Source organism: Liolophura sinensis, chromosome 4 (assembly GCF_032854445.1).
Source record: "Liolophura sinensis isolate JHLJ2023 chromosome 4, CUHK_Ljap_v2, whole genome shotgun sequence".
Lineage (NCBI taxonomy): Eukaryota > Metazoa > Mollusca > Polyplacophora > Chitonida > Chitonidae > Liolophura > Liolophura sinensis.
Genome location: NC_088298.1, coordinates 16,969,792 through 16,993,924, shown reverse-complemented (window position 1 = coordinate 16,993,924; position 24,133 = coordinate 16,969,792). Strand labels below are relative to the sequence as shown.

General features: G+C 38.3%; 1 protein-coding gene and 1 long non-coding RNA gene across 2 annotated transcripts; one reads left to right on the top strand and one right to left on the bottom strand.

Annotated features, from left to right (window-relative positions):
• Positions 1-3,287: 3,287 nt before the first annotated feature.
• LOC135464458 (prostate stem cell antigen-like) lies at positions 3,288-9,983 on the top strand. The gene is made up of 7 exons (XM_064741883.1): positions 3,288-3,345; positions 3,708-3,749; positions 5,564-5,649; positions 7,748-7,819; positions 9,096-9,204; positions 9,567-9,643; positions 9,924-9,983. The coding sequence occupies exons 1-7, from the start codon at positions 3,318-3,320 to the stop codon at positions 9,981-9,983; spliced, it is 474 nt and encodes a 157-aa protein (XP_064597953.1). The 5' UTR covers positions 3,288-3,317.
• An 11,178-nt stretch (positions 9,984-21,161) lies between these two features.
• On the bottom strand, positions 21,162-23,735 carry LOC135464593 (uncharacterized). Its single transcript, XR_010443668.1, has 3 exons — positions 23,634-23,735; positions 22,100-22,231; positions 21,162-21,287 (listed from the first exon to the last, which is right to left on the bottom strand). It is a non-coding gene; the product is annotated as an uncharacterized LOC135464593 (long non-coding RNA).
• Between the last annotated feature and the right edge of the window lie 398 nt (positions 23,736-24,133).

Below are 24,133 nucleotides of genomic sequence, written 5' to 3'. Positions count from 1 at the left end.
TACCCAGGTTGAAGGTTGAAATCTTTTTTCTACTAACAGGTTGAACATAATTCACACTCAGAATAAAAACCAATCCTCAACTGGGCGAAAATCAATTAAAAATATATAAATCCAAAAAAAGAGTAAAAAAAGAATCCACGGTACTTTTTAATATTGTTTGCCGCCGGTTAGGAAGAGTTGTAATAAACACTATATTGTTGCTTAGGATATGATTCATTTGGATGGTACTGTAAACATTGATTATTTATAGATTTGATCGGTGTGAAACACCGTGTTAAAGACTAATTATTTATACGGTGGCGGGCAGCATTATGGTGAGAGAAAACTGGAGAAAAGTTATGTGACATGGAATTCTAAAGCAATACATCAGATGTGAAATGCACAACACGGAACACACTGCACGCTGCTCACTTGGCACTGAAACAAATAGTTCAAACCTTGATTACATGATACGTATCAGTGGCTTGTCACAAGCTCGCCATTAGCCCACCCTTAGCATACTTGCAAGAATGGCCTGCAATTTTACATGCTTTTATCTAAGTATGGACTGTTGATTTATTGTTGCTTATCATCATAAAATATGTAAATCATTATTCATTTATGAAATGGCGGTCAGTTTCATTGGTGACGAAAAACCTGTTGACGAGTTAGTGTGACGTATACTACAGATGCACACGTCATGCATCCTGAGAAGGACATGTGGGCTTGAACGATCGCAAATCTGAGCAAACCACTACCCAACCATTGGTGGTCAACGCCCCTATGAAACCAGGCCCCGTATGAAAGCGGTAGTATCTAGTTTCCTGTTCAAGACCTACACAATAATGAGAGTGTAAACGTTTTTGCAGAGTATCAGTACTATATGGATGAAGTGAGGAGTTTAGCACAAATTCGTAAGTCAGACCACGCCCATTCTATAATCTTACCCAAGACAGCCATGGAAGTGGCACGCTACCATGACGTCCGTTGACAATTGTCATTTTTGAAACTATCATTTGGTTGACGGCACAGGTGTCATATCCACGTGCCGTAATGTTTGGATTCCAAAAACTTGGAGCTGCCCTAATTGGGTCACGGTGACATCATCACACCGTCAAATACAATGTAACAGTAAGTATATCACGCCGTTAAATGTGTCAGCATTCTGAACTAACGTGATGAGGTTAACTTGATAAATTTCTATACTGATTTGATTGAAAGCAAAGCTAATTGAAAGAATTTACATCCATCAGTAAGTATGTAAAAGCTATGCATGGATCAAGGGGACTTTCGTATTTCATTGATCACGATCAGAATCTACATACAAAAAAAAATCATCGAAGAAAATCTCAGGTAGTTATATCGTACAGAAACAAACAACCAATTAGAGTTAAGAAGCCATTATGTATGAGTGAAGAAGTCAATACTAACAATATGATTTTGCATATAACAATGAGTTTAGACAAAACTAACATGCAGTCAACAATTTTATCGAAATTTAACAACGTTGTTAGAAGTTGTTTTATATTGAATCAAATGTGTGATCACAATGAAGGGAATCGTTAGATAGGTAAAACCTACAACGTATGCAGCTGAGGTAACACAAGCTCAACACACACACACAACGTTTTCTCCATCACATAATATTTGAAACAGTTATTGTGCGTTAAGAAATGACCAATTAAAATCATTATATTCATTTCTTCAAAATCTGGGTTTGATGCCTTATCAATAGATGTATGCTTTAGGTGTAGTGTTGTATTTGTAATATGTCTAAAATTGTGAACGGGGAATATTTCACCAGAACAAGATGTCCTTATGAGATTAACATAGGCAGAGGAAATCGACATGCCCGGAGAAAATCACTGGCCTTCACCAGGTACGTGACAAACTTCCTGATGTAAAACCTCTGCCAGCGTAATGACCCAGGGGCCTTTCACCAATGCGGTCGCTGTGAGTTCAAGTCCAGCGCATGTTGGCTTTCTCTCTGGCCGTAAGTGGGAAGGTCTCTCAGCAGCTTGCGGATGGTCGTGGGTTTTCCCCGAGCTCTGCACGGTTTCCTCCCTCCATAATGCTGGCCGCCCTTCTATAAGTGAAATATTCCTGAGTACGGCGTAGAACACCAATCAGATAAATAAATAAATAAATAAATAAGTAAAACCTCTGAAGAAAAGGCGTGTGTCAAGATCTGTCGGCTACATTAAGACCCACGTTTTGAATGACTTAAATGAGTCAGCGAGAGCCCCCCTCCCCTTCCCCTCCAGCCTCTAAAACTGATTCCCACACGACTGTTTCTGATAAGTTAAAATTTGAAGCACGTTATCACAGCTGATGCTGTGACCTTAGAAATACACATTTTAACAACGCACGCTGTTTGAACATTTGTGTTCCATCAATAATTCGCTTTACAAAGTTATGCGGCAAAATTCAATGCATGATTCGACATAATATTATTCGCTTTATTTTAACTATTTTCATGAATTAATAAAAAAAAAATTAAAAAATCAATAATATCTCTTCCCTAAAATAGTTGAAATAGGATCGAAATATTGAATCATTTACCGCCTTGTATCAGTTGTCTCTTGTACTCTGCTTTGTATGGTTTTGATAAATGAGTTATTTGGCAAACTTAATTTTAAAGTAGCATTACAACGACCTGGTCTTCGGAGCATAGGAAATTTCTTAAACGTTAAACATGGCCATACTAAAGTTCCCTTTAATATTCGAGTACATGTATTTATTTATTTGATTGGTGTTTAATCAAGGATATTCCACTTATACGACGGCGGCCATCATTATCGTGGGAGGTTACTGGACAAAGCCCGGGGAAACCCACGACCATCCGCAGGTTGCAGCCCTATTCGAGTATTCGGTGAGTTTAAATGAGCCCTTTTTCAGGGAAGATAATTACACATTGTAGTATTAGAGCTATAAGATCTGTGTTTCCATTTGTGTTCAAAAATCAGATTTATATCCATAGGTCTATAACGTTAATGTTTCATTTTCTTTCATTAACTATGCTAGTTACTTGAAATCTAAAAATTTCAAATGTCCATAAGATCTATAAGAAAAAGTGCTGCACGCAGACTACAACTATGATATATTTAAACTTCACATGTACACATTTTAGTTCTCACAAGAAAAAATTACACCCTCTTGCTTGTATAATGACTCACAAGCATTCTGTGCCTTCAGTTAGTGGGAGGATTGCGAAATCTTTTGAGAAATAAACGAAACCTCCTTATGCAATCTAACTTTTTCCCGGAACTACATGTCACGATTACTACGTTATGCGGCGGTGAATAAATTTTAGCTCCACACTGGCAAGCACAGGGAGTATGTCTTTGATCTCAGCAATAGTAACAGGTACGTCTCCGTGTGGATCTGGACATAGCTAATTTTAACCAATGTATGGGTCACACAGTAAGGCAAATTTATATAGAATCGGGAAATGTACACTGGCGAAAATGTTCCACGAAAACTGTTTATGTTTTTGTTTTGGTGTTAGGGTATTTCACCATATCATACACGGTAGATAGTCCATATGGTCGTGTCCCCACATATTGCAAGAGCTGTTTTTTTTAAATTTCACGCTATCTTTTTATCAGATGACCCAGATATATACATATGTATATATCTATAGACATGCTTTGTATTTTAGGTTTGGTTGATAAAGTTAGTCAGTCCAATCTTCAAAACCTGCTGTCTTTTCTGCTTTGTATTTCCAGTCATATTCGTCCATCTAGGAGTTACAACATTTGCGCAAACAGGTAAGCTGATGTCACAAGCAAACCAGTCGATCCCTACATAAACTAAAAATCAAATGTTCAAAAAATCAAAAAAATAATAAATGGAGAAGAAAACATCTATTGAGTGGGATGGAAACATTGGATATTTACACAAAAAGTTTGGAGTAAAAAAGCAAAGCAATGCAGTTTAATTTGTATGTATATTACCATATATTATGTATGCCAGAGGCGCGGTTGGTGGACGGAGGGTTGGTAAAAGTGGACTTGGTCTTTGTGTCGCGGTTATGATGTAGCTGTTTCTATAGTGTGAAAATGATTTGACTGGTTTCTGTTTTGTGATGAAAGGAATAGTTATTTTATCTAATGTATGTTACCGGCCCGGACAGCACAGTTGGTAGAGCGTCCGTTTGATAGATCCAGGATCAATCCTGGGTCGAGTCACACCTAAGACTTTATGTGCTTGGCGTTCAGCATAATGGGTACAGTGCAACGACTGGTTGCCTTCTGTGAAGTCGTCTCGGTGAAGCAGCACTAGATAAAAGAGCGGTGGAAATCCATCCTGCAACAAGGAGGTACAATACATACACCCGAAGGATTCCTTCGTCGTCATAAGGCTGAAAAATTGTTGAGCACGACGTTAAACCCCAAGCACTCACTCACTCTAATGTATGTCTCGGAATATTATTCACGATTGCAAAAGTAGTCATATTTTTGGCTGAAATGACTGTTGCCCGATCGACCCTACATGTACGTATAGATCACAGGAGAAAATATGCCACCATATATGTTCGGAGTTCAACCATAATTATTTACTTTAATATTTGTTTTCTGATGCTCTTTAGATACTGACGGATCAGTATATTTGTATACTTCATCAGAAACAAAGCATTCATTATCTGACCAACAAATCATACAGTCATATAGTCCATCACTCGGCCAATCGGGTGCAATTTGTCACAATGTAAGGTAAACAAGCCCAAAGTCTGGCATACTGTAATGGAAGCAACAAATCATGTCAAACTTTTAACTTAAAAGTGATATCCCCTTTCTTGTGGACAAGTTATAATTAGCATTACACGTTTTTCCAGTTCCCAAGAAAGTTATGCTACTGAGGAAACCAGTAAATGAGCTTTTTAACGGATGTGATTATCAATAAAAAAATGTCGTGTCCTAAACTCAAGTAAGCTATTCTATGGAGGGAGCCACTGAATGTGAATCTTCAGCAGCTGTAATTAACATTATGAGTTTTAATGTCCTGTATTTCAGTAAATAATGCCAAAGGTGAAAAAATTGAAGGCGTATTGCCCGTTTTGAACATGACTTAGAGATTTCCTCTCCAATGCTTACAAGGAGTATCCTGTAAAGGAAACCTCCTGCATTTTTAAGCCTCAAGGAAAACCAATAAATGTGTATTTCACCTAAATATTGCTGTACAGGAAACCCCCACATATAGATGCCACTTAAATTATATTTGTTGAGGAAACCACCAAATAACCACTATCTAAATTACACTTTTGGGAAGACAACTAAATATGTTTCCCTCAAAATGATGTAATAGAGAAAATCACCCAATGTATATTCCTCCTGAGTTTTTCTGTAAAGGAACCCCCATATATTCCACTTGGATTATATTTTAGAGGAAACCACCAAATGCGTCACTAGATTTATGTTTATTATAGACGAAACCACAAAATATATATTCCCCATGATTTATGCGACTGAAGAAACCATGAAATATATATTCGGCTTAGTATGACCGTGATGGTAAAAACAGATTGACTCCTCTATGATCGGATTATATTTGTTGACATTTATTCATTTATCAATTTTTTCAGACGGGTCCGGACCCAGATGCTTGTCATGTAACAATATCGTGAACCCTGCCACCTGCCGGACTGTCAAAGAGTGCTGGAATGGGGAGGTAATTTGTCCACTCATATTTCAGGAGCATGTTCCTTATCTTATCACTATGTGCGACATTTGCTTTGTAGGCCAGGAAATGAATGAATTAATGAATATATGACTAGAGTTTATCGCAACTTAGGAGTATTCCACCGATCGTAATAAGATTTTCAACATATCAATAAAAAATAAGTCGTAAAAGTCATACGCCAAGATTTACTACACTCAAAAAATTATTGCGTTAAGTTTAAGAGAAAGTCTGCTGTTTGAATGATGTTTAATATTCTGTTATTAAAACATACTACTGTGTTATATCCAACATAATTTTATGTTAGTATAATAGAATCTTTGTGTTGAAATAATAGAATATGTGTGTCATATTTAACAGAATAATCTCAGCAGAATACATTCTATAGCATCACTCAGGCTTTCTGTTAAAATTAACAGATTATTTTTTTTAAATATACAGTATTTACACTAGTGCTTGCAGAACAAGATAATAACATAAGTTAAATGAGAGACGTACGTTTCACGCCGGGTGTGGTGTTTTCACCAATCCACCACTCACATGCAGAATTGTACTACTCCAATTGGAACGTGGCACTTGCTCAATGTCATGTTTTACAGAAATTACGTACTTGACGTACTTTGAGGAAAATGTTGATGTCATCGTCTCAGTGAATGTAGGCACAGTTTTGTGTACAGGATAGTCTTTTGTAACTACAGCTAAAATTCGAAAATCCTCTGGATACATTTAACGAGTATAATGCCACTAAGTGATCATTTGTTAACTTACAATAACTGATTCAAATGTTGTGTGATGTAGAAAACGTTGTGTGTGGGTTGAGTTTGTGTTACCTCAAACTGCGTACGTTGTATGTTTTGCATATCTAACGATTCTCTCCATTGTGATAGCTCATTTGTTTCAATGCAATAACTTCTGAAAACGTTGTTGGATTTCAATAAAATTGTTGACTGCACGTTATTTTGTTTAAACTTATTGTAATATGAAAAATCATACTAGATCCTCGCATAAGTTTTGCATACGTAATGACTCCTTTCATTCCGATTGGTCGGTTGTTTCGGTGCGATATAACTAATACAGATGTTGTTCTATGATGGTATTTTTTTTGAATGCAGAATCATATCCTGAAATATGAAAGTCCCATTGACTCCATTCATAACGTTTACAGACATGTATTTAAAGTTGTATACAAATTTTTGGAATTTGGATTTTTTTTCATTCAAATCAGTTTAAAAATTTATCAAGTTAACCTCATCAAGTTAGTTCAGAATGCTGACACATTTAACGGCGTGATATACTTACTTGCACATTGTATTTGACGGTGTAATAATGTCACCGTGACCCAATTAGGGCATCTCCAAGCTTTTTCAATTCAAACATTATGACACGTGGATTGCTCGTGCTTCCTGGGAACCCGAGACATTTCAGACATTTGCATTCCAGTATTACCTTATATATGCCACCAGATACCTGTGCAATCAACCCAATAATAGTTTCAAAACTGACGACAATTGTCAAGGCATGTCATGATAGCGTGCCATGGCTGTGTTGAGTAGGATAATGAAATGGGCGTGGCCTGATGTAGGAATTTGTGCTAAACTCCTCACTTCATCCATATGCAACTGATAGTCTCAAAAAAGCTTACAATCTCATTATTTTATATGTCTTGAACAGGAAACTTGTTACTTCTGTTTTCATATGAGCCTTGTTTCCGTTGGTGACAAATGGTCGTATGGTGTTTTGCTCAGTTTTACGATCGTTGAAGTCCAAATGTTCTTCTCAGCATGCATTACGTGCACATGTGTACGTATACGTCACACTAACTTGTCAGGAGGTTTTCCTTCACCCATAAAACTGACCGCCATTTTATAAATGAATAATGCTTTATATATGGTGGGCTGATGGCGAGCTTGTGACAAGCCACTAATACGTATCATTTAATCAAGGTTTGAACTATTTGTTTCAGTGCCCGGTGTGTTCCGTGTTATGCATGTCACATGTGATGTATTGCTATAGAATTCCATGATGACTTTAAGAGTCTTTTCAAATCAGACTTTCGATTTGTTGTTAATCGTGTACTTTTCACTCACAGAGCTGTTTCTCGGAAGAACTTCTGGCCGAAAACGGAACAAGGATTTTCAATTTCGGCTGCAAAAAGAATCAGGTACTATGTTTGTCTCGGTGCTTCGTCACTTTTTTCTTTTATTTTTGGTTAGTGTTAAACGCTACCAACTTTATGTACTTCTTATTTCCTTTGAAAACTGGTGGCTTGTGTTGTTTTGCAAACAGGTCCTGCGATTATATACTTGGAATACCTTTTTCGTGGTTCACGAGTGGTATACAAATGCTAGACTTGACGCTTAGATTAAATGTTATACAAAAGTAATACAAGAATAAGCGACCCATGTACGATCGCAAGGTGCCTTTCCAAACTGTACCATTTAAAGGAAAGCCAAAACATCATGGCCATTAACAACCACATCATGAATGCCGTCTCAACTGAAAGGAATTGGCTACCAGAACGTTTTATTCTACAGTAATTCATCATTTATCGTATTTTTAATAGATATTTATAACTTGAATACATTTGATCCAGGTGTGAGCTGACCCGTCATTGTAGATCACTTAATAATTCCGGTTAAAGTTCAGCAGAGCTTTGATTTATTTTATTTATTTTGAAAGGTTTACGCCTTAGTCAAGTATTTCACTTGCACGGCAGCAGCCAATATTGTGCTGGTAGAAAACACACGATTATCAGCAGATTGCTAACAGACCTTCCATGAATGACCTAAAAGAGCTTTGGTCACGTGAAAAAAAAATAAAGAGTTTGATATCATTCATAAAAGACAAAGTATGACTTAATTTTGCTGCATTTACTGTGAGCGCAATTAAGAGCGCAATTAACACTGCTCGCGATACCGACATTTTAATGGTAAAAATATCTGTATCGTGAACGGTACATCCTTGGTTCAATCCCGATCCTAGTTATACTTGAGACTAACATCAGTAATCTTGACACAACACACTCATGTACATGGGCTGGTTAGGTCCGATGACAATATAATATTGCTGGGTGGGGTGTCGTGTGCCTTTGTCACGGCGTTCCAGTGAGGCAGTCCCACAATGATTTCAAACTCAAACGAAATAACAAGTAACTGACAGCAAACTTAAACGAAAACATAACACACACACAAAAATAAATCTGTTAAATTTAACAGGACGTCTGTTGTCTGAGTAATGCCAGAATGAATTCTGCTATTGCAGCAGACTATTTTGAATATAACACATATATTCTATTGTTTTGGCATAAAGATTATATTACACTTACAGAATATTATTAGAGAATACATTCTAGCATCCCTCAGACGACAGACTTTCTGTTAAATATAACATATTAAGTTTTTGAGTGCAACTTGTTGTCCAGTACATCACTGTTCCAGGAATGTTCCCGACCAAAGCGGTTCCTGTCAAACGGGATCGTGGTCCACGTGTGCCACCATTGCTGCCTTCAGGATCTCTGCAATCTGAATGCCTGTTTCAGCACAGTCGGTAGGTCCAGTCTCAATGGCTGCGGGCAGCAGCTGACTTGTTTACCTTGTTATTCATTCCACTAGATATTTTATTACCGAGCTGAAGAATTTTTCGCTCACTCCTTAATAATCAGTTTTATAGGTCGTTAGAAGTAAACCCTTGATTTTTACCTAACAAGCATTCTCTCTTGAAATCAAGCTTCAGCAAGCCAAGACTGGGATTGAACACCCGATCTCTCTCGTCTGTGGACATTCAGCTTCTTTTAAGCAAGTTCTCATACCTGATCTCTGACCTGAGAATCTCAACTTCGTTCATAACTTAGAATGTCATTTCGGTTTGTCAGTAATAATGCTTTTCATAAACATGTTTATGCTGCACAGATTTAGCGTGTTACAGCTGTCGTGACAAAGCGGATCCTAGAGATTGTTTCGGAATCCAGCTGTGCGCGGATAACGAGGTGAGATCTCTCACATTCAAAACTTCACAATTTGACAGAAAAAAATGGTTAAAAATAAAGACAACTCTCAAAAACGTTTGTCTCTCCAAAACAAAAATCGGAATTTTCAGGGTTTCTGATGATCACATTGAGGATTTATATTTAAGTTTTGAGCGTGTAATGGTGAAGACATATACATAGATGCAAATACATTTTGGGCAGCCATTTTGGGCTAGCTGAATCCTGAGCTCTTGGAGGTAATACTGCATAACTTTCAATGCTCTCCGTGTTCACCTGTCAGTTCGTGTCTACTGCCGCTGCCGGTGACGTAAGAGGATTGTCACACTTGCCGGTGACGTAAGAGGATTTCCCAGAATTCTGTCTTCTTGTTGGGTAACGGACGACATATCTGAATATATGTTCACAGTGGCTTCTCTGAGAGAGATTTACAACTTTCATTTGTTAGAATTAAAATTATTAATTGTTGCTAAAGGGATCATAGGTAATGGACAATCTGTTATATAATAATGGAGAATATAATGTATGTAGCTGACCTCAGAGTTGTCTTCCTTTCTAAGGTGTGCTATGCTGAGACAGTAATTGGAGAAGGGGCCCGACCTATCCACACCATGGGGTGTGCCACTACCGCGGTACGTGTTACCCTTTCCTTCATATAATACCGTGGCATAATTTGCAAGACAAAACATTTATTTCTTTATCTGATTGGAATATGTTGTTTATTTTGATCACCGTGCTCAAGAATATTTTATTTATACGACGGCGATCAGCAAGATGGTGGGTGGAACCAAGACACAATACACCGTAACACAAGACTTCAACAACGAGATTAAAATTCACGACCGTGTGATAGTTGGCAAATGGTCGCACATATTGACAACTTCCTGTTAATTTATCTTAGTTAGCGTTTTATTTTAACTGTTAATGTAAATGCTTAAAAGTAGCTGTTTTAGTCTCCTAGCACCAATGCGTAATTAGAATTAGAATAAAACGCAGTTCCAAATTATTAATTCCAAATTTGGCGTCCCTAGTCCAGAACTATTCGAACCCTGAGTTGTCATTACAGTTAATAAACAGTAACATGAAATAGTTCAGAACAACAGGCCTCGGGGAGCTCTTAGCCCACAATTACTTCAACACCCAGTGCCAACATTTTCTTTTTAGGAGAAAAAAATAAACGATGAGAATCACGTCAATCTCAATTGCTGAATCCTAAATTGCAACCAGTCTGCAGGGTATTATTACGTTTGTGGCTTTATTTGGAGTTTCGCACAAAAATTTATATGTATTTTGTTTGTTTCCATATATTCCCGAGCTAACAAATTTCCTTCATAACAAAAATATGATTATGTGAACCAAAATCATTTCCACGTATTTGGTGTCTAGTTAGCGAGTGTTAAGACATAACGAAAATTATGTTAATTCACGCAATCATATTTTTACAAATCGAAAAAAAAAATAATTTGAAAGTTCAGAGAAACGCTACATTCACCATAATATCTAATGCATTATTACAGTGGTATCATGCGTGTTTTGAAACCCTTGTGTCCAATAGGATAACGAGTTCCACTCCTACAATTGCATACTTTTTTTAGTGCTTAACAATGTGAGGTAATGGAGGGGGATTAATTTGAACAACACAAGAATTTTTTTAAATAGTTTTTGTCAAGCCATATGTTAGATAAGTTTAAATATATTAAATATGTATAGATTATATATAGTACTTTCCCAGTGAAAGCTCAACGCTGTTTTCTTCAGCTAACAGCATCTCGTGCAATTACATTGGGAAAGGGAGCAGCTTTCATCACTATAGCTTCGTTATTAAAGACAATTAAAGACGATGTCATCTGTTCATGGTATAATTCGTAAGATAAAACTGGTTTCAAATGCCAACATTAGACGGAAAAGGACATTACCCTATGCACTTAAAGGCATGCAGTAGGCTGATGCTCAGCAACTAATATTTTAGCTAATTTATTTAGGTATTTTTAGCCATGTAAATTTTTAAGCTTCTTTGAAATGAAGTCATCAGCCAGTGACTCGCATATGGCTGTTTACGTCTGGTTGAGCAAATGCACAGGGAAGATCCTATCAGGTAAGTATATATGCCTGACTGTGTACAGTTAGATCAGTTAAAATAAAACCCTAACTGAGGTAAATTAAGAAGAGACCGTATTTCACCGTTTGCGTTTGACCATTTGCCAGCTATTACACTTTCGTCACTGTTCTGGTTTTTCTCGCTATGCTGTCAGTCTTAATTATATTATCTGCCTAGAAATCTCACGTTGCTGGGGTGGTTGCTAGGGTGGTTGCTGGGGTGATTGCTGGGGCGGTTGCTAGGGTGGTTGCTGGGGTGGTTGCTGGCATGCTAATAGCTATGGATGAAACTCTTCGGATGTGTTTAACTTTGGATGGTCAAAGATCGATCAAAATTCAAAACACACAGTAATTGCTCCATTGTGGAAATCCAAATGTTTTGGGTGCAATCATTTAGTTACTTTTGGATTTATATATTTTTAAATGAATTTCTCCCACGTTAGGATTGGCTTTCACTCTGAGTGTGAATTATGTTCAACCTATGAGTAGAAAAAAGATTTCAAACTGGGTAGAAAATAATTTGAACCTGGGTATGAAATAATTTTCAAGCTGGTAGAACATTAATTATAACATGGATAGAAATTATTTTCAACCTGGATAAAAAATAATTTTTAGCCGGGTAGGAAATAATTTCAGCCTTGGTAGAAATCAATTTCAACCTGGGTGAAATTTCAGTTATAAATAAATATAATAAAGATTAAAAAATAACTAATTGGCGCTTACCAGCCACCATAATTGTCATTTGTCCACCGATTACATTCCTCTATTAATGTCTTATCTTACCCTCAGCTCTGTGGTCTCATACCTCAGTCTTCACCCATTCCCAGACGTGATGTTCATCTTTGTCAGAGGTGTTGTTCCTCTCAGGGGTGCAATCTGAACATCTGTCCCAAATAACAGACTTGGGCAGAGACAGGAGCTTTTGTGCCAGGACATTGTAACTCATTGCCAGCACACATTGTTACTGATGATTTTGATCGCTAGTGGTCGATTAAACACACCAATATTCATATAATTTTTTCCTATTGGTTGTTTTGGGACTTTTCCTGTGAAGTTTATCTCGCTGATTAAGGTTAAGGAAGCTGCACATTTAAATGATTTACTGACTGGTTGCTGTTGAAAGCCATCGTCAAGAATGATCCACTTTTGCCCGCACCATCGAGCTCAGCGTTATTGATGGAGGCGGAAGGAGAACAAGATTTCTCACACTACAGCTCCATTATTTCCACTCTCCAGCGATACTATGGGGTTGTCTTAATCAGCTAGTGAAATTATGGTTTCAGTATCCAAAAGGCAAGTGAATGAATGAATAACTATGGCTTAACGCCACATCGGCATTGTTCCAGCCATATAAAACATCAAAAACGAAGCAAAAACGTTCGCAGATGTTTACAACCAGACAAGAAAATCAAAACATTTAGAGCTGGAAGACCACAGACAATGAAAACAAAGCTTTTAAAGTGGCGGAGTGATATTCTGACTTGGTTAATAGTTTCACAAAATCATGTTAATTGGTCAATGTGAAGTGTTAACCGATTAAAGCCACTTTTAGAAATGTGGACTACTTTTATGCAAAATAACAGGCCATGACTTTGCTACTCTTATAATCATGACCTCGGCATTTCCTTTTAATGGTAATTGGTCCCACACCTTGTATTTCTTATTTCCTACGTGTGCAAGACTTAGTCGTAAAACATTGTTAGTATCGTGGTTTTGTCACAGATTTGGAGGACAGAAGACACTGGCTTATCTGTAATTGTGAATTCAATGATTTTGGGCGTCAAACACCAAATACATAAATGTAATCCACCTGTACACCGACATCCGTGTTTATATTGATTAATTTATTTGATCGATTGGTGTTTTGCTCCGTAGGCCTCCTCAACAACATTTCATTCATACGACAACATTATGGTGGGAGGAAACCGAGCAGAACCCGGGAGGAAACCCACGGCCATCTGCAGGTTTCTAGAAGTCCATAGTGTTAATACGTACATGGAGGTAATCGAGCAGAACTCACGTTACACTACGGAGAATTGACAGGTTCGGTATAAACATTCAAAAATGAGGTAGGTAAAGTTGGATACGAACTCATAACAAAATTCGACACAAGGTGCAAGATATTTATAGCACCGTCTGGATTTTGTCTGAAGAAAATAACTGTGTCTTACAATTCATTGCTGTCGGGTTGCCATGTCTTACACAACATCCAGATGATGTTGTTACTATCTTGTTCCTTGCGTAGGGAAAGACTCGGTACTGTTCCTCATTGGTTAGTGGTCAGTCCGGTATCGTACTACCCTTATTACCTCCCGCCTTCTAATGATTTGGGGTCCATTACATATTCCCTATACAGCGCATGCGCCGCTCTCTAAAATTCGCTGTACGTCACTTCCACCACTGGGAAATTTTGTACAGAAATCTGGAACAACGTCGAGGTCACTCGTGTCACGGTGATGAGGCAGAAAGTGATGTCAGAAAAGAAACCTTCGGTTCTAACTATACTTTAAACATATGCATTATCTTTACCAAAATCATGCTCAGGAGTATTCTAACCAACATATGAAACAATCAACGCGAGGACACAGTGGTTAGGCTAAGCCTAAACATCCCTGTGTGCGTCGTACAGGCTTGAAAAGTCAAGCTTCTTGAATGGTGGCCTTGACGTAAAGCGAGCATTGACAGCGGCGCATGCGCTGTAAGGAGTATGACGTCAGTAGAGTTTGCCACCATAGCCGTACTACGACTGTTTCATTTGCTGAAACATTCCTCTGCAAAGAGGTCATAAATCCAAATTTATGAACTACTATGGAGGACAACTCTTCCTGTCAGAAGCATTACAATCTTATAGCATCAGACCCATATCAATTTTTCATCAGCCAGAACGATTGGTGCTGTAACTCAGTGTCAAACATTCTGTGGGCACTAAGCTTTGGTGCACACCTTGCCCAGTCTGTAGGAAAGCAGCCAAAAAAATCTTGAAACGGTTTGACCGTTCAAATTTGAACCTTCTTACGCCAGTACCTGACATGAATATCTAGCAACGCCAAGGTGACATCACTCAAAGCCTAATCACAACACAGCACCTGTTGCCCTTTCCCCAAAATTTCTAACTTTCATCCATACAACTCATACCTACCCAAAACGTAGACAGTTTCCATTATTTTTTTTTAAAAGCACTCATATGTCACTAAAAGTGGCCGGCTGGCAGCGAAAGAAGACTCTACAACCTGATATAAACAAAATTACATTACGGCACTAGCAATAGGTTCTATATTCCAAATTATACACGTACCTTAGCGTCTGACTGCGTGTCTGACTTCGTAGGCAGGGTAATTACCTTTGCTTGGTCAGAAATATCGAGGTTTCTTGTTGGTTGATGCACAACGATCTTATGTTTTTGGCGCACGGACAAACTTCAGGGCAAGTCAACACTTCTGATACGAATGATAGTGATACATACTGATCTATATACTGATTGGCATTTACCTTACATTTATCAGTACTTAACCTGCATGCTAAAGATTCTCTGCCTCGTATTGTAAGATGCTCTGTTGAAATGTTTCCGGGGCCTCCGTGGCCCAGGTGTTTAACGCTCCAACAGGGTGCAATTACCCAGGAGTCTCTCATCAATGCGGGCGGTGCGAGTTCAAATCCAGTTCATGGTGGCTTCCTCTTTGGCCGTACGTGGGAAGGTCGTTCAGAAGCGAGTGGATGGTCATGGATTTCCTCCGGTCTCTGCAAAATTTCCTCCCATCATAAAGCTTACCACAGTCATATAAGTGAAATATCCTTGAGGATAGCATAAAACCCCAATCAAATGAATAAAGAAATATTGCCGAAGTGGCGTAAAACAACAATCATTCATTGATCCATGCATGCCAAAGATAGATGAGCCAGTGAGCAAGTGACTTCATCATTATTGACCGTAGTGGCTGTTTTGTTCAATGGGAGAGTCGGTTACATGCTGTGGCCTGCATTGTCCAATAGACGAGCGCATTAACCGAATCAGGTGAAGTAATGGGCCTAATGTGACAAGAGTACACAAACCAGAGCCAAGTCATACCCAAGACTAAACAACGGTACTTGTCCTCTTGGCGCTCAGCACTGACAGGCCAGAGCAAAGAAACAGGACCGGTTGGCATAGCGTCAATATAAAGTGACTGGGTAAGGTGTTATGTCTGGTGTCTTTGGTATGTGGAGGGAGGTTTTCGGCGGCATGGACTCGCCCTGCCACAAGAAGACACAGTATAGGTAGACGCACCTAATGACTCCTCGTCGTCATACGACGTTAAGTACGACGTAAAGCGCTAAGCATAATTACATGCATACAAAATTTAGGCCAGATTCAAGTTTCCTTCCAAATCACTTATTTTTTTTATTTTTTCTCTTAGTCACTACTATGAAATCTCAGTTTAAAAGAAAAAAATATACAAATACATATATAAAGAGATACATATGTACAAACATAGGTATTTAATTAAACACAAGTAAGTACTTTAATAGAACAACCGCAGGTCAAAGTAAGCTGATATATACATAAGGAAAACAGCTAAGGTGGCCGAGGTGTTTAGCGTGCCAGCGAGACGCAATAAACCAGGAGTCTCTCAACAATGCGGTCGCTGTGAGTGCAAGTTCAGCTCAGGCTGGCTTCCTTTCTGGCCGTACGTGAAAAGGTCTTGCAACGATCTTGCAGTGGATGGTCGTGGGTTTTCTTTGGGTTCTGTCCGATTTCGTCCCATCATCCTGTTTGCTGCAGTCGTGCAAGTCAAATATTTTTGTGTACGGCGTAAAGCTAAAACACCAATCAAATAAATACCACAAACCCAAACAATCTTAAAAAAAACTGTACAACATGGCAACTAACAAATTACTGACAAATACAAACAAATATCTGCCATTAAAAGATTTCAATATCAGTGCTAAAATTGCTGGAATGACACCCGTTTCTGCCCAACCGTTACCTGATCATTTCTGCGTGTAATCAAATTTACTTGTTTTGTAAACGACGCATTTGGTTACCTTGTGATTCTTTTTTTTTCCTTTTTTGATTTCATTTGCAGCTCGGCGGTCAGTTTTCATGGATGGAGGAAACAGTAGTGTCAGGGGGGAAACCATAGTCTTTCGGCAAATTACTGAAGAACTTTCCCGCATTTGAGATATGCACATTAGATTGCAAATAGTTTCATAAATGGTCTCACCGATTGCTTAGTAATTGTGAAGGGGCTGAAAAGCTCGCTCTTTCCCTACCGCGTTAGGCAAACATAATCTGTCGTAAGACGAGTCACTAGAAACAATTGTGTTGTTTTTCTCGACTGTCTTTACCATTTTGTGATTCGAATACAGCTCGCTATAGTCGGGTGGATGAAGTATTTTGGTGTTTTCAAACCTTCCGTCTAAGATGTCAAGATTGCTTACATCTGTGATCTGGTTCTCTCTTGGACACTGGACATGAGGTCTTTTGTTTGTGGTAGTAACGTCCGCGTTCGCTCTCCTCATAGCGAGTTGCTTTGCCTTGTTATCTTTAATTTTGTGATTCGCATACAGCTCGTCATATTCACTTTTGTCAAGTGTTGTGCTTTCATCCAACGTTTTATCCAAGTTGCATAAATGTATTACATCACTGTTCCCGTTCCAAGCTGAGGGCATTTCCACACTTTCGTAGCGGAAACGACTGCTTGCGGCAGTGACGGCCGTGATAGACTGGAGATTTGCGCTCGAACTGAACTCATCCCGCAGTCCCGCAGGCAAATCACCAGGTGATTTGTGTTCTTCTGAAGGCATTGGAAGAGCAGTGACGTCACTAGGCCTTAGACCGACACACTGCTCTATGGTGTCACCACGTGTGTTCTGTCTTTCCAACCTATTAGCCATTCTCTTCTTGTAAACTGCCATAAATTTTCTTTTCCTGTGGATGAAAATATTTCTATGATATTTTGGAGTTTCCACTAAGCATAAGCACACGTACAAGACTTTACATGGGCATCAACAACAACAACGTTTGTTTTTTGTAGAAACTACACCAGTGGCAATACCGCTTTCAGTTGAATTAGAATGGACACATACATGCAGATTTTCTTCATGAGTTTACATATATACAATGCCTTTACAGTGACATACGTTTGTTTGGGTTGTGTAGCAAAGTATGTACATGATGCGAATGTTGTAACACGGCTCGACATGATAATTACGTCTTACCTCACAACAACAACAGCAGCCAAGGAACAGACCAAAGCCAGAAGAATCACTGCACTAATCACGACTCCCATGATAATACTGTTTGTTGGAAAGTCTTCCCCTGTAAATCATTATAAAAAGGGATGCAAATATAACTCAGGCAACAAAGATGGCCGATTTCTAGTAACAATATGCGAGGCAGACGCTGTTTATAAATTTATCTGACGACCAAGATAAAAATGAAACGGCCATACACCTTACGGCGCATGCGTCGCTCTCTATCTTTCACTTTACATCACTGCCACCACCAGACAAGCTAGAGCTTTGGAGCCTTTAAGACGCAAGAAGGCATTTTAGCCTTAGCGTCATAACGTGTGTCTTCCCGCGGAAATATTTAATCAGCATTCATCAATAAAAATTGTTTTACGTCTTGGTTAGGATCATATTGTACATACTCTGGATAAAGAGTGAGTGCTTGGGGTTTAACGTCGTACTTAACAAGTTTTCCGTCTTTTGACAAGGAAGGAATCCTTAGAGTGCATGTAATGTGCCTTCTTGTTGTAGGAATCATTTCCACTGCTATTTTATTTAGTGCTGCTTCACTGAGACGTCTTACCGAAGGCAAGTAAAAGCTGATTGACAACTACCCATTTTACAGAAGACTTCTTTAACTTAAATTAAGTTTCATGAATGGTTTGTTGCCCTAATGTCCACAACAACATGCAAATGAACAGATGGTTACAATGACGATTTTATTCCAAGTGCCAAAAAAAAAATAAGCAAAGATTCTGAGTTTTTATTGCTCTGGCAAAAGTAATTAGAATGGAAAACATTTCAGTAAAGGAAGGTAAGGTTTATATACAGTTTTCAGTGGCAACAAAGTGATGAAATAGCACAAAACCAACAGAATGGTGGTCTGTCATTTGGATGTTGTGGTGAAAATAATCGAAGAGGATCTGCACCTGTATTGTTGCCGTCTTGCTTACAGGATTCCTCTGAGTCTGGAAAATATAATACATACAAACACACTGATTTTTTGCGGTTTCATATAGTGTAAATATTCCTAGGCCTAGATCAAACTTGTTGGAAGAAGCTGGAAGATGGCGAAATTGTTGTTAGGCAGGTGGTTATTTTCCATTTCCCTTATCGCCGCTCCATACACTCCGTTTAGATCATGACCACCACTTAACCTTTAGGGTCTATAGAACGCTCAAGACTTTCTTTAGGCTTGGCCGCGCCACTAATGTTATAGTGCCGATCTTTAATTAACATTCGTCAATAAACTCGTTTCACGTGCCCTCTAGAATCATGTTGTGCATATTGTAGATGGAGAGAATGCACGTGTATCAAGTAATAATACATACAAAGCTAGAGACAGAGTCCTTGTGCCTTCTGACATAACTTCCTGTCTCATAATCGCGACCCCCTAGCAATAGCTTCATGTTTCTGTGCAAAATTTGCTAGCGGTGTCACTGATGTAAAGTGAACCCATGCGCTGTAAGGAGTATGTTTTTATTCTTGATCGTAGGTTTAGTTGTCATATGCGCGCCGTACTGTTTGGCGTGACCAATCAGCTACTTTTTATTGTTTTATTATATTCAATTATTTCTTAGTTCTAACAGAATAAAATTTGAATAACTAATAAAAGGGACATGATGTTGAGTGGATCACAGGTGAGTTTTCGTAATATTCACAACTTTTATGTTCAAACTGAAAAGATATACTACTTAATACAAATATTACAACTATGGTTTATCCGGCCCACAACAGCTTTGGTAAATTTCGCAATATTTGAGGGAGTGGAACATATCTAAAACTTTAGTAAAGGTACTAATTGGCTTATGTCATGGTTTTTATTTGTCATTTTATACGGATGCAGTTTCGATTCTGCTTGGCTGATGTGAGAGGTAGGCAAGTCCAGGTCATGCCTAGCCTTAGACGAAGTTTGGTAGATTTATTCAAGTGTGACCAAAGGCTGTATGACTTAACCCAGGAAATCTTGTATACACGGTCTGCCAATAAGGATCGATTCTGTATCCATTTAAATACACAAATGCCAAGACAAGTATTCTTCAACGAACGAGCGTGCGGTTGACCATTTGCCTCTCAATCGTTATAATAGTCCTAAAACATAATTACGTCACTGGCGATTTACGCCGGAGCATTTTGGCTAAAAAATGCTAGTGTGAAGGGCCTTGAATTCTTTAATGCTTAACTTAAATTCCACTGGTAACATTCCACATGCTCGCTATTAATGGAGTGCCAAGTTTTGTATCGACAACTCCATGGATCCCTTCTCTATTATAGCAACACGGCATGATCCGGGTTTTTATCAGCAGTGCACTGGGACAAAGAATAGGCCTTAAGGCTACACATTTCCACAAAATCTGAGGCGTTAAATGTTATCATTATACAAGACTACCTTGAAGACAGTCTTGCTCTTCACTGTTTCTCATTTGCTATTCCCTGGTATTCTTCCTCACATATATGAGGAGTTCGCAGACATTCGTCAATGTCTTTAAAACCTTTTAAGTGTTATATCTTACAGTCTGAAAACAACATCTTATAAAAACTATAGATGATATTCGAGCATACTTAAGCCAATATTTCAGTTCTAAATGATCAAGACCATTAACAGTTAAAACAATTATAATAAAGACTGGTGAAACTGAAACTGAAAAAGAGGAAATCTGGCAAAAACTGGAGGAGATTGGGAACCGAAAGACAAATATCTTATCCTCACAACTCTGACTTGGCGCTACCCTGTCACCTTCTCCCATAAAGAAAACAACTTTCGCTAAATTTATGTTTGGGTTTTACCTCAGTTTTATTGATGGAGACAACTGAGTAATAAACCACTGTCCTGTGCCAAGTTTTGACAAACTTTCCGACTTCAAACGTAAAGATTTAGACTCCGTTAAAAACATGTCTAGTAGAAGACAAGAGGTCATTAACGATTGAACGACATAGACGGCATATTGTTACAGTGGTCCAATGAACAATGACAGAATAAACAAAAGGTCAATGCTTTCTAATTACGATTTTTCATTAAAAAGATGGCCATTTTATTTTCCATACGTGGAGAAAACCACTTACTCTTACTGCAGCCCCTCACCAATAGGTAAGGAGAAAGTTGGAATCTACAAATTTTATGACAATTGCCGGGACGGGATTCGAACTCATCACGGGGGCCTTTTGCGTTAGAGAATGTCATGTGAGATATTGGATATCATTCATGTACCTTGACAGCCAAAATCCCCCCCGTTCCTCTGCTCGTATCCTTTAACATACTGACATGTATAGTTGCCGTCTGTGTTTGAGCAAACCGAATTGTTGCCACATATATTAGGTTCTCGGAGGCATTCATCATTATCTAAAACATAGATACATTATTGTTCTTTGAGTCTTAGAACAAGCTTTTTCAAAACCAAACCTAAGAAAAAAATACAACGTATGAACGTTGCAACATTGTGAAAAATGATTTAGGTTAAAAAACTTAATTGTATAGAGAGTCTATATGTTTTCGCAATACATCAAAGGCAAGCATGCAAATCGTTACCAATGTATTACTTCTTTGATTTGGTCTCCGGTAATATATATTGTATCTGGAAAAAAGGAAATCTGGCAAAAACTGGAGGGGATTGGGAATCTAAAGACAAATATCATATCCTCACGACTCTGACTTGGCGCTATCCTGTCACCTTCTCCCACAAAAAAAAAACAACTTTCGCTAAATTTATTTTTTAGTCGTTTTATTTGTGTTTAACACCATATTTTACCTCAGCTTTATTGGTGCAGAAAATTGAGTACTAAACCACCATCCTTTGGCAAGTTTTGACGAAATTTCCGACTTCAAACGTAAAGATTTAGACTCCGTTATAAACATGTATATTAGAAGGCAAGAGGTCATTAACTGTCGAACAACATTGTCTGCTTATTATTACAGTGGTCCCATGAACAATGACAGAATCAATAAAAGTTCATAGCTTTTTAATTACGATTTTTCATTAATAACATGGCCATTTTATTTTCCATACGTGGAGAAAACCACTTACTCCCCAATAGGTAAGGAGAAAGTTGGAATCTACAAATTCTATGATAATCGCCGGGACGGGATTCGAACTCATCACGGACGTCCTTTGCGTTAGAGAATGTCATGTGAGATATTGGATATCATTCATGTACCTTGACAGCCCAAATTCTCCCCGTTCCTCTGCTCGTATCCTTCAACACACTGACATGTATAGCTGCCGTCTGTGTTTGAGCAAACCGAATTGTTGCCACATATATTAGGTTCTCGGAGGCATTCATCATTATCTAAAACATAGATAAAACATTGTTCTTTAAGTCTTAGAACAAACTTTTTCAAAACCACCCCTAAGAAAAAATACAACGAATGAAAGATGCAACATTGTGAAAAATGGTTTAGATTAAAAGGCTTAATTGTATAGAGAGTATATGTGTTATCGTATGTATTGTGAGCAATAGATCAAAGGCAACCATGCAAACCGATACTAATGTATTGTTTCCTTAATCTGGTCTTGGACAATATGAACAAATGAAGTTATTTTAGAACAGCAATGTATGGGAATGGGTCATTGTATGGGCTAGGGATCAAACATTCAGCCGTCTGCACCTTTTGGCTAAAGCCCCGCCCAGACTATCCAACATTATTGAACTTTTGTTGACTCAACAAGAGTCAACTTGACTCTTGTGTCAAGACTCAACATTCAACACCATCCAACTTTGCTGAATCGGAAATGTGCATGAGTATTTTTTGTCAACAAGTTCAGTCAAGTTGAGTAAATGTAGCCAATTGGTGTGAGTATAAAAATTACGTAGCCGCCTTAAGGCACGTGACCTAGGAAAAATGGTGGCGCCAAGGGCGAAAGAGAGAGGCTGGTCTCACGATGAGACAGTTTCGCTGATACAGGAACATGGCCATGGGAATAAGCACAGCCGATAAACCCGTGACACGATTCTTCCCGCTGCGCGTCATTGTGCCTCAAACATTGGAGGGGAAGATGAAAATTTCCCTCGAATTTATGAAAAATTTGGTTTAAAAAAAAACACAGCTCAACACAGTTCAACACACAACAACAGTAGTGGACAATATTGACCTGCCCGATTTGTAGCGTGGACGGGACATTCAACTTACCTCAACAGCATTCAACTTGCAGTTGAGGCACAAAAGTTGGACGATGTTGGATAGTCTGGAGGGTTCTTAATACGGTCGAACACTGAAATTCACATCTCAGTTCAGCTTTTCCACGTACATAAATAGATTAAATTGAATTCGAGTCTCATTGATGCGGTGACATCAATAAACCTTATTATCACGTTTATTTGTCGAATGATTCTATCTCCTTTGTAAATACTCCTAGAGACATTAGAGTATCACTATTCCACACTCCAGTGTATGGCGGAACAACTGATTCAACTAGAAATGACGTCGTCGTTAAGGGAAGAACATCTTGAATCCCGATATGCTGTTTACTACAAGGTTTAATTTCATTTCAACTGATTTACCTGATAAGGTGGAACTGGTATTTCCATTTATTTTTTATAGTAATCGTTTACGAATTGGTGTCCAGGTCATTTGGTAAATGGGTCGTAATTGCGAAATTGCGATTATCGACTTCGAATGGCCCTTCATAGTCATTATTTTGACCCAGACCGCTGTATGAGTTAGGTGGAGATCAGATACACGGACACTTACCCGAGCATTCTCCTGTGGATGACCGAGAGAATCCAGCTGAACAGTCACATATGTATGAGTTACGTAAAAAGACACACGTTGTACTGACCGGACATCCAGTTCTATCAGAATTACAAATTTCTGTAAACAAAACACTGAAAGATCTAAATTTCAAGTAAAAGAAGATCAAAATTAAGTGATTTAAGTTCATCAGACGAACTATATATGGAACGCTTTACTTTTGACAACTAACGGCTAAAAAATTACAATTAATATCACGTTGATACATAATTCTCTTTTAGCCATGATGTTATGGGGTGTGTTATTTGCTACTGTTTATGCATTTACATGAACAGTTAGAATAAAACCGTGACAGAGGTAAATTGATAAGAACCCGTATTTCTGCGGTTACGTATGACCATTTGCCACATATCACACTGTAGTCGCTTCTCTGGTATTACCTTCCATGCTGTAAGTCGTTTATAGAATAAATTGCAGGGGTATATGACATCTGGTGTCAG

Coding starts and splice junctions, on each gene's coding strand:
- LOC135464458 (XM_064741883.1), top strand. CDS start 3,318: ATGTCTTTGATCTCAGCAATAGTAACAG. Junction 7,820..9,095: donor TCGGCTGCAAAAAGAATCAG/GTACTATGTTTG, acceptor TCACTGTTCCAG/GAATGTTCCCGACCAAAGCG. Junction 9,205..9,566: donor TGCCTGTTTCAGCACAGTCG/GTAGGTCCAGTC, acceptor TATGCTGCACAG/ATTTAGCGTGTTACAGCTGT.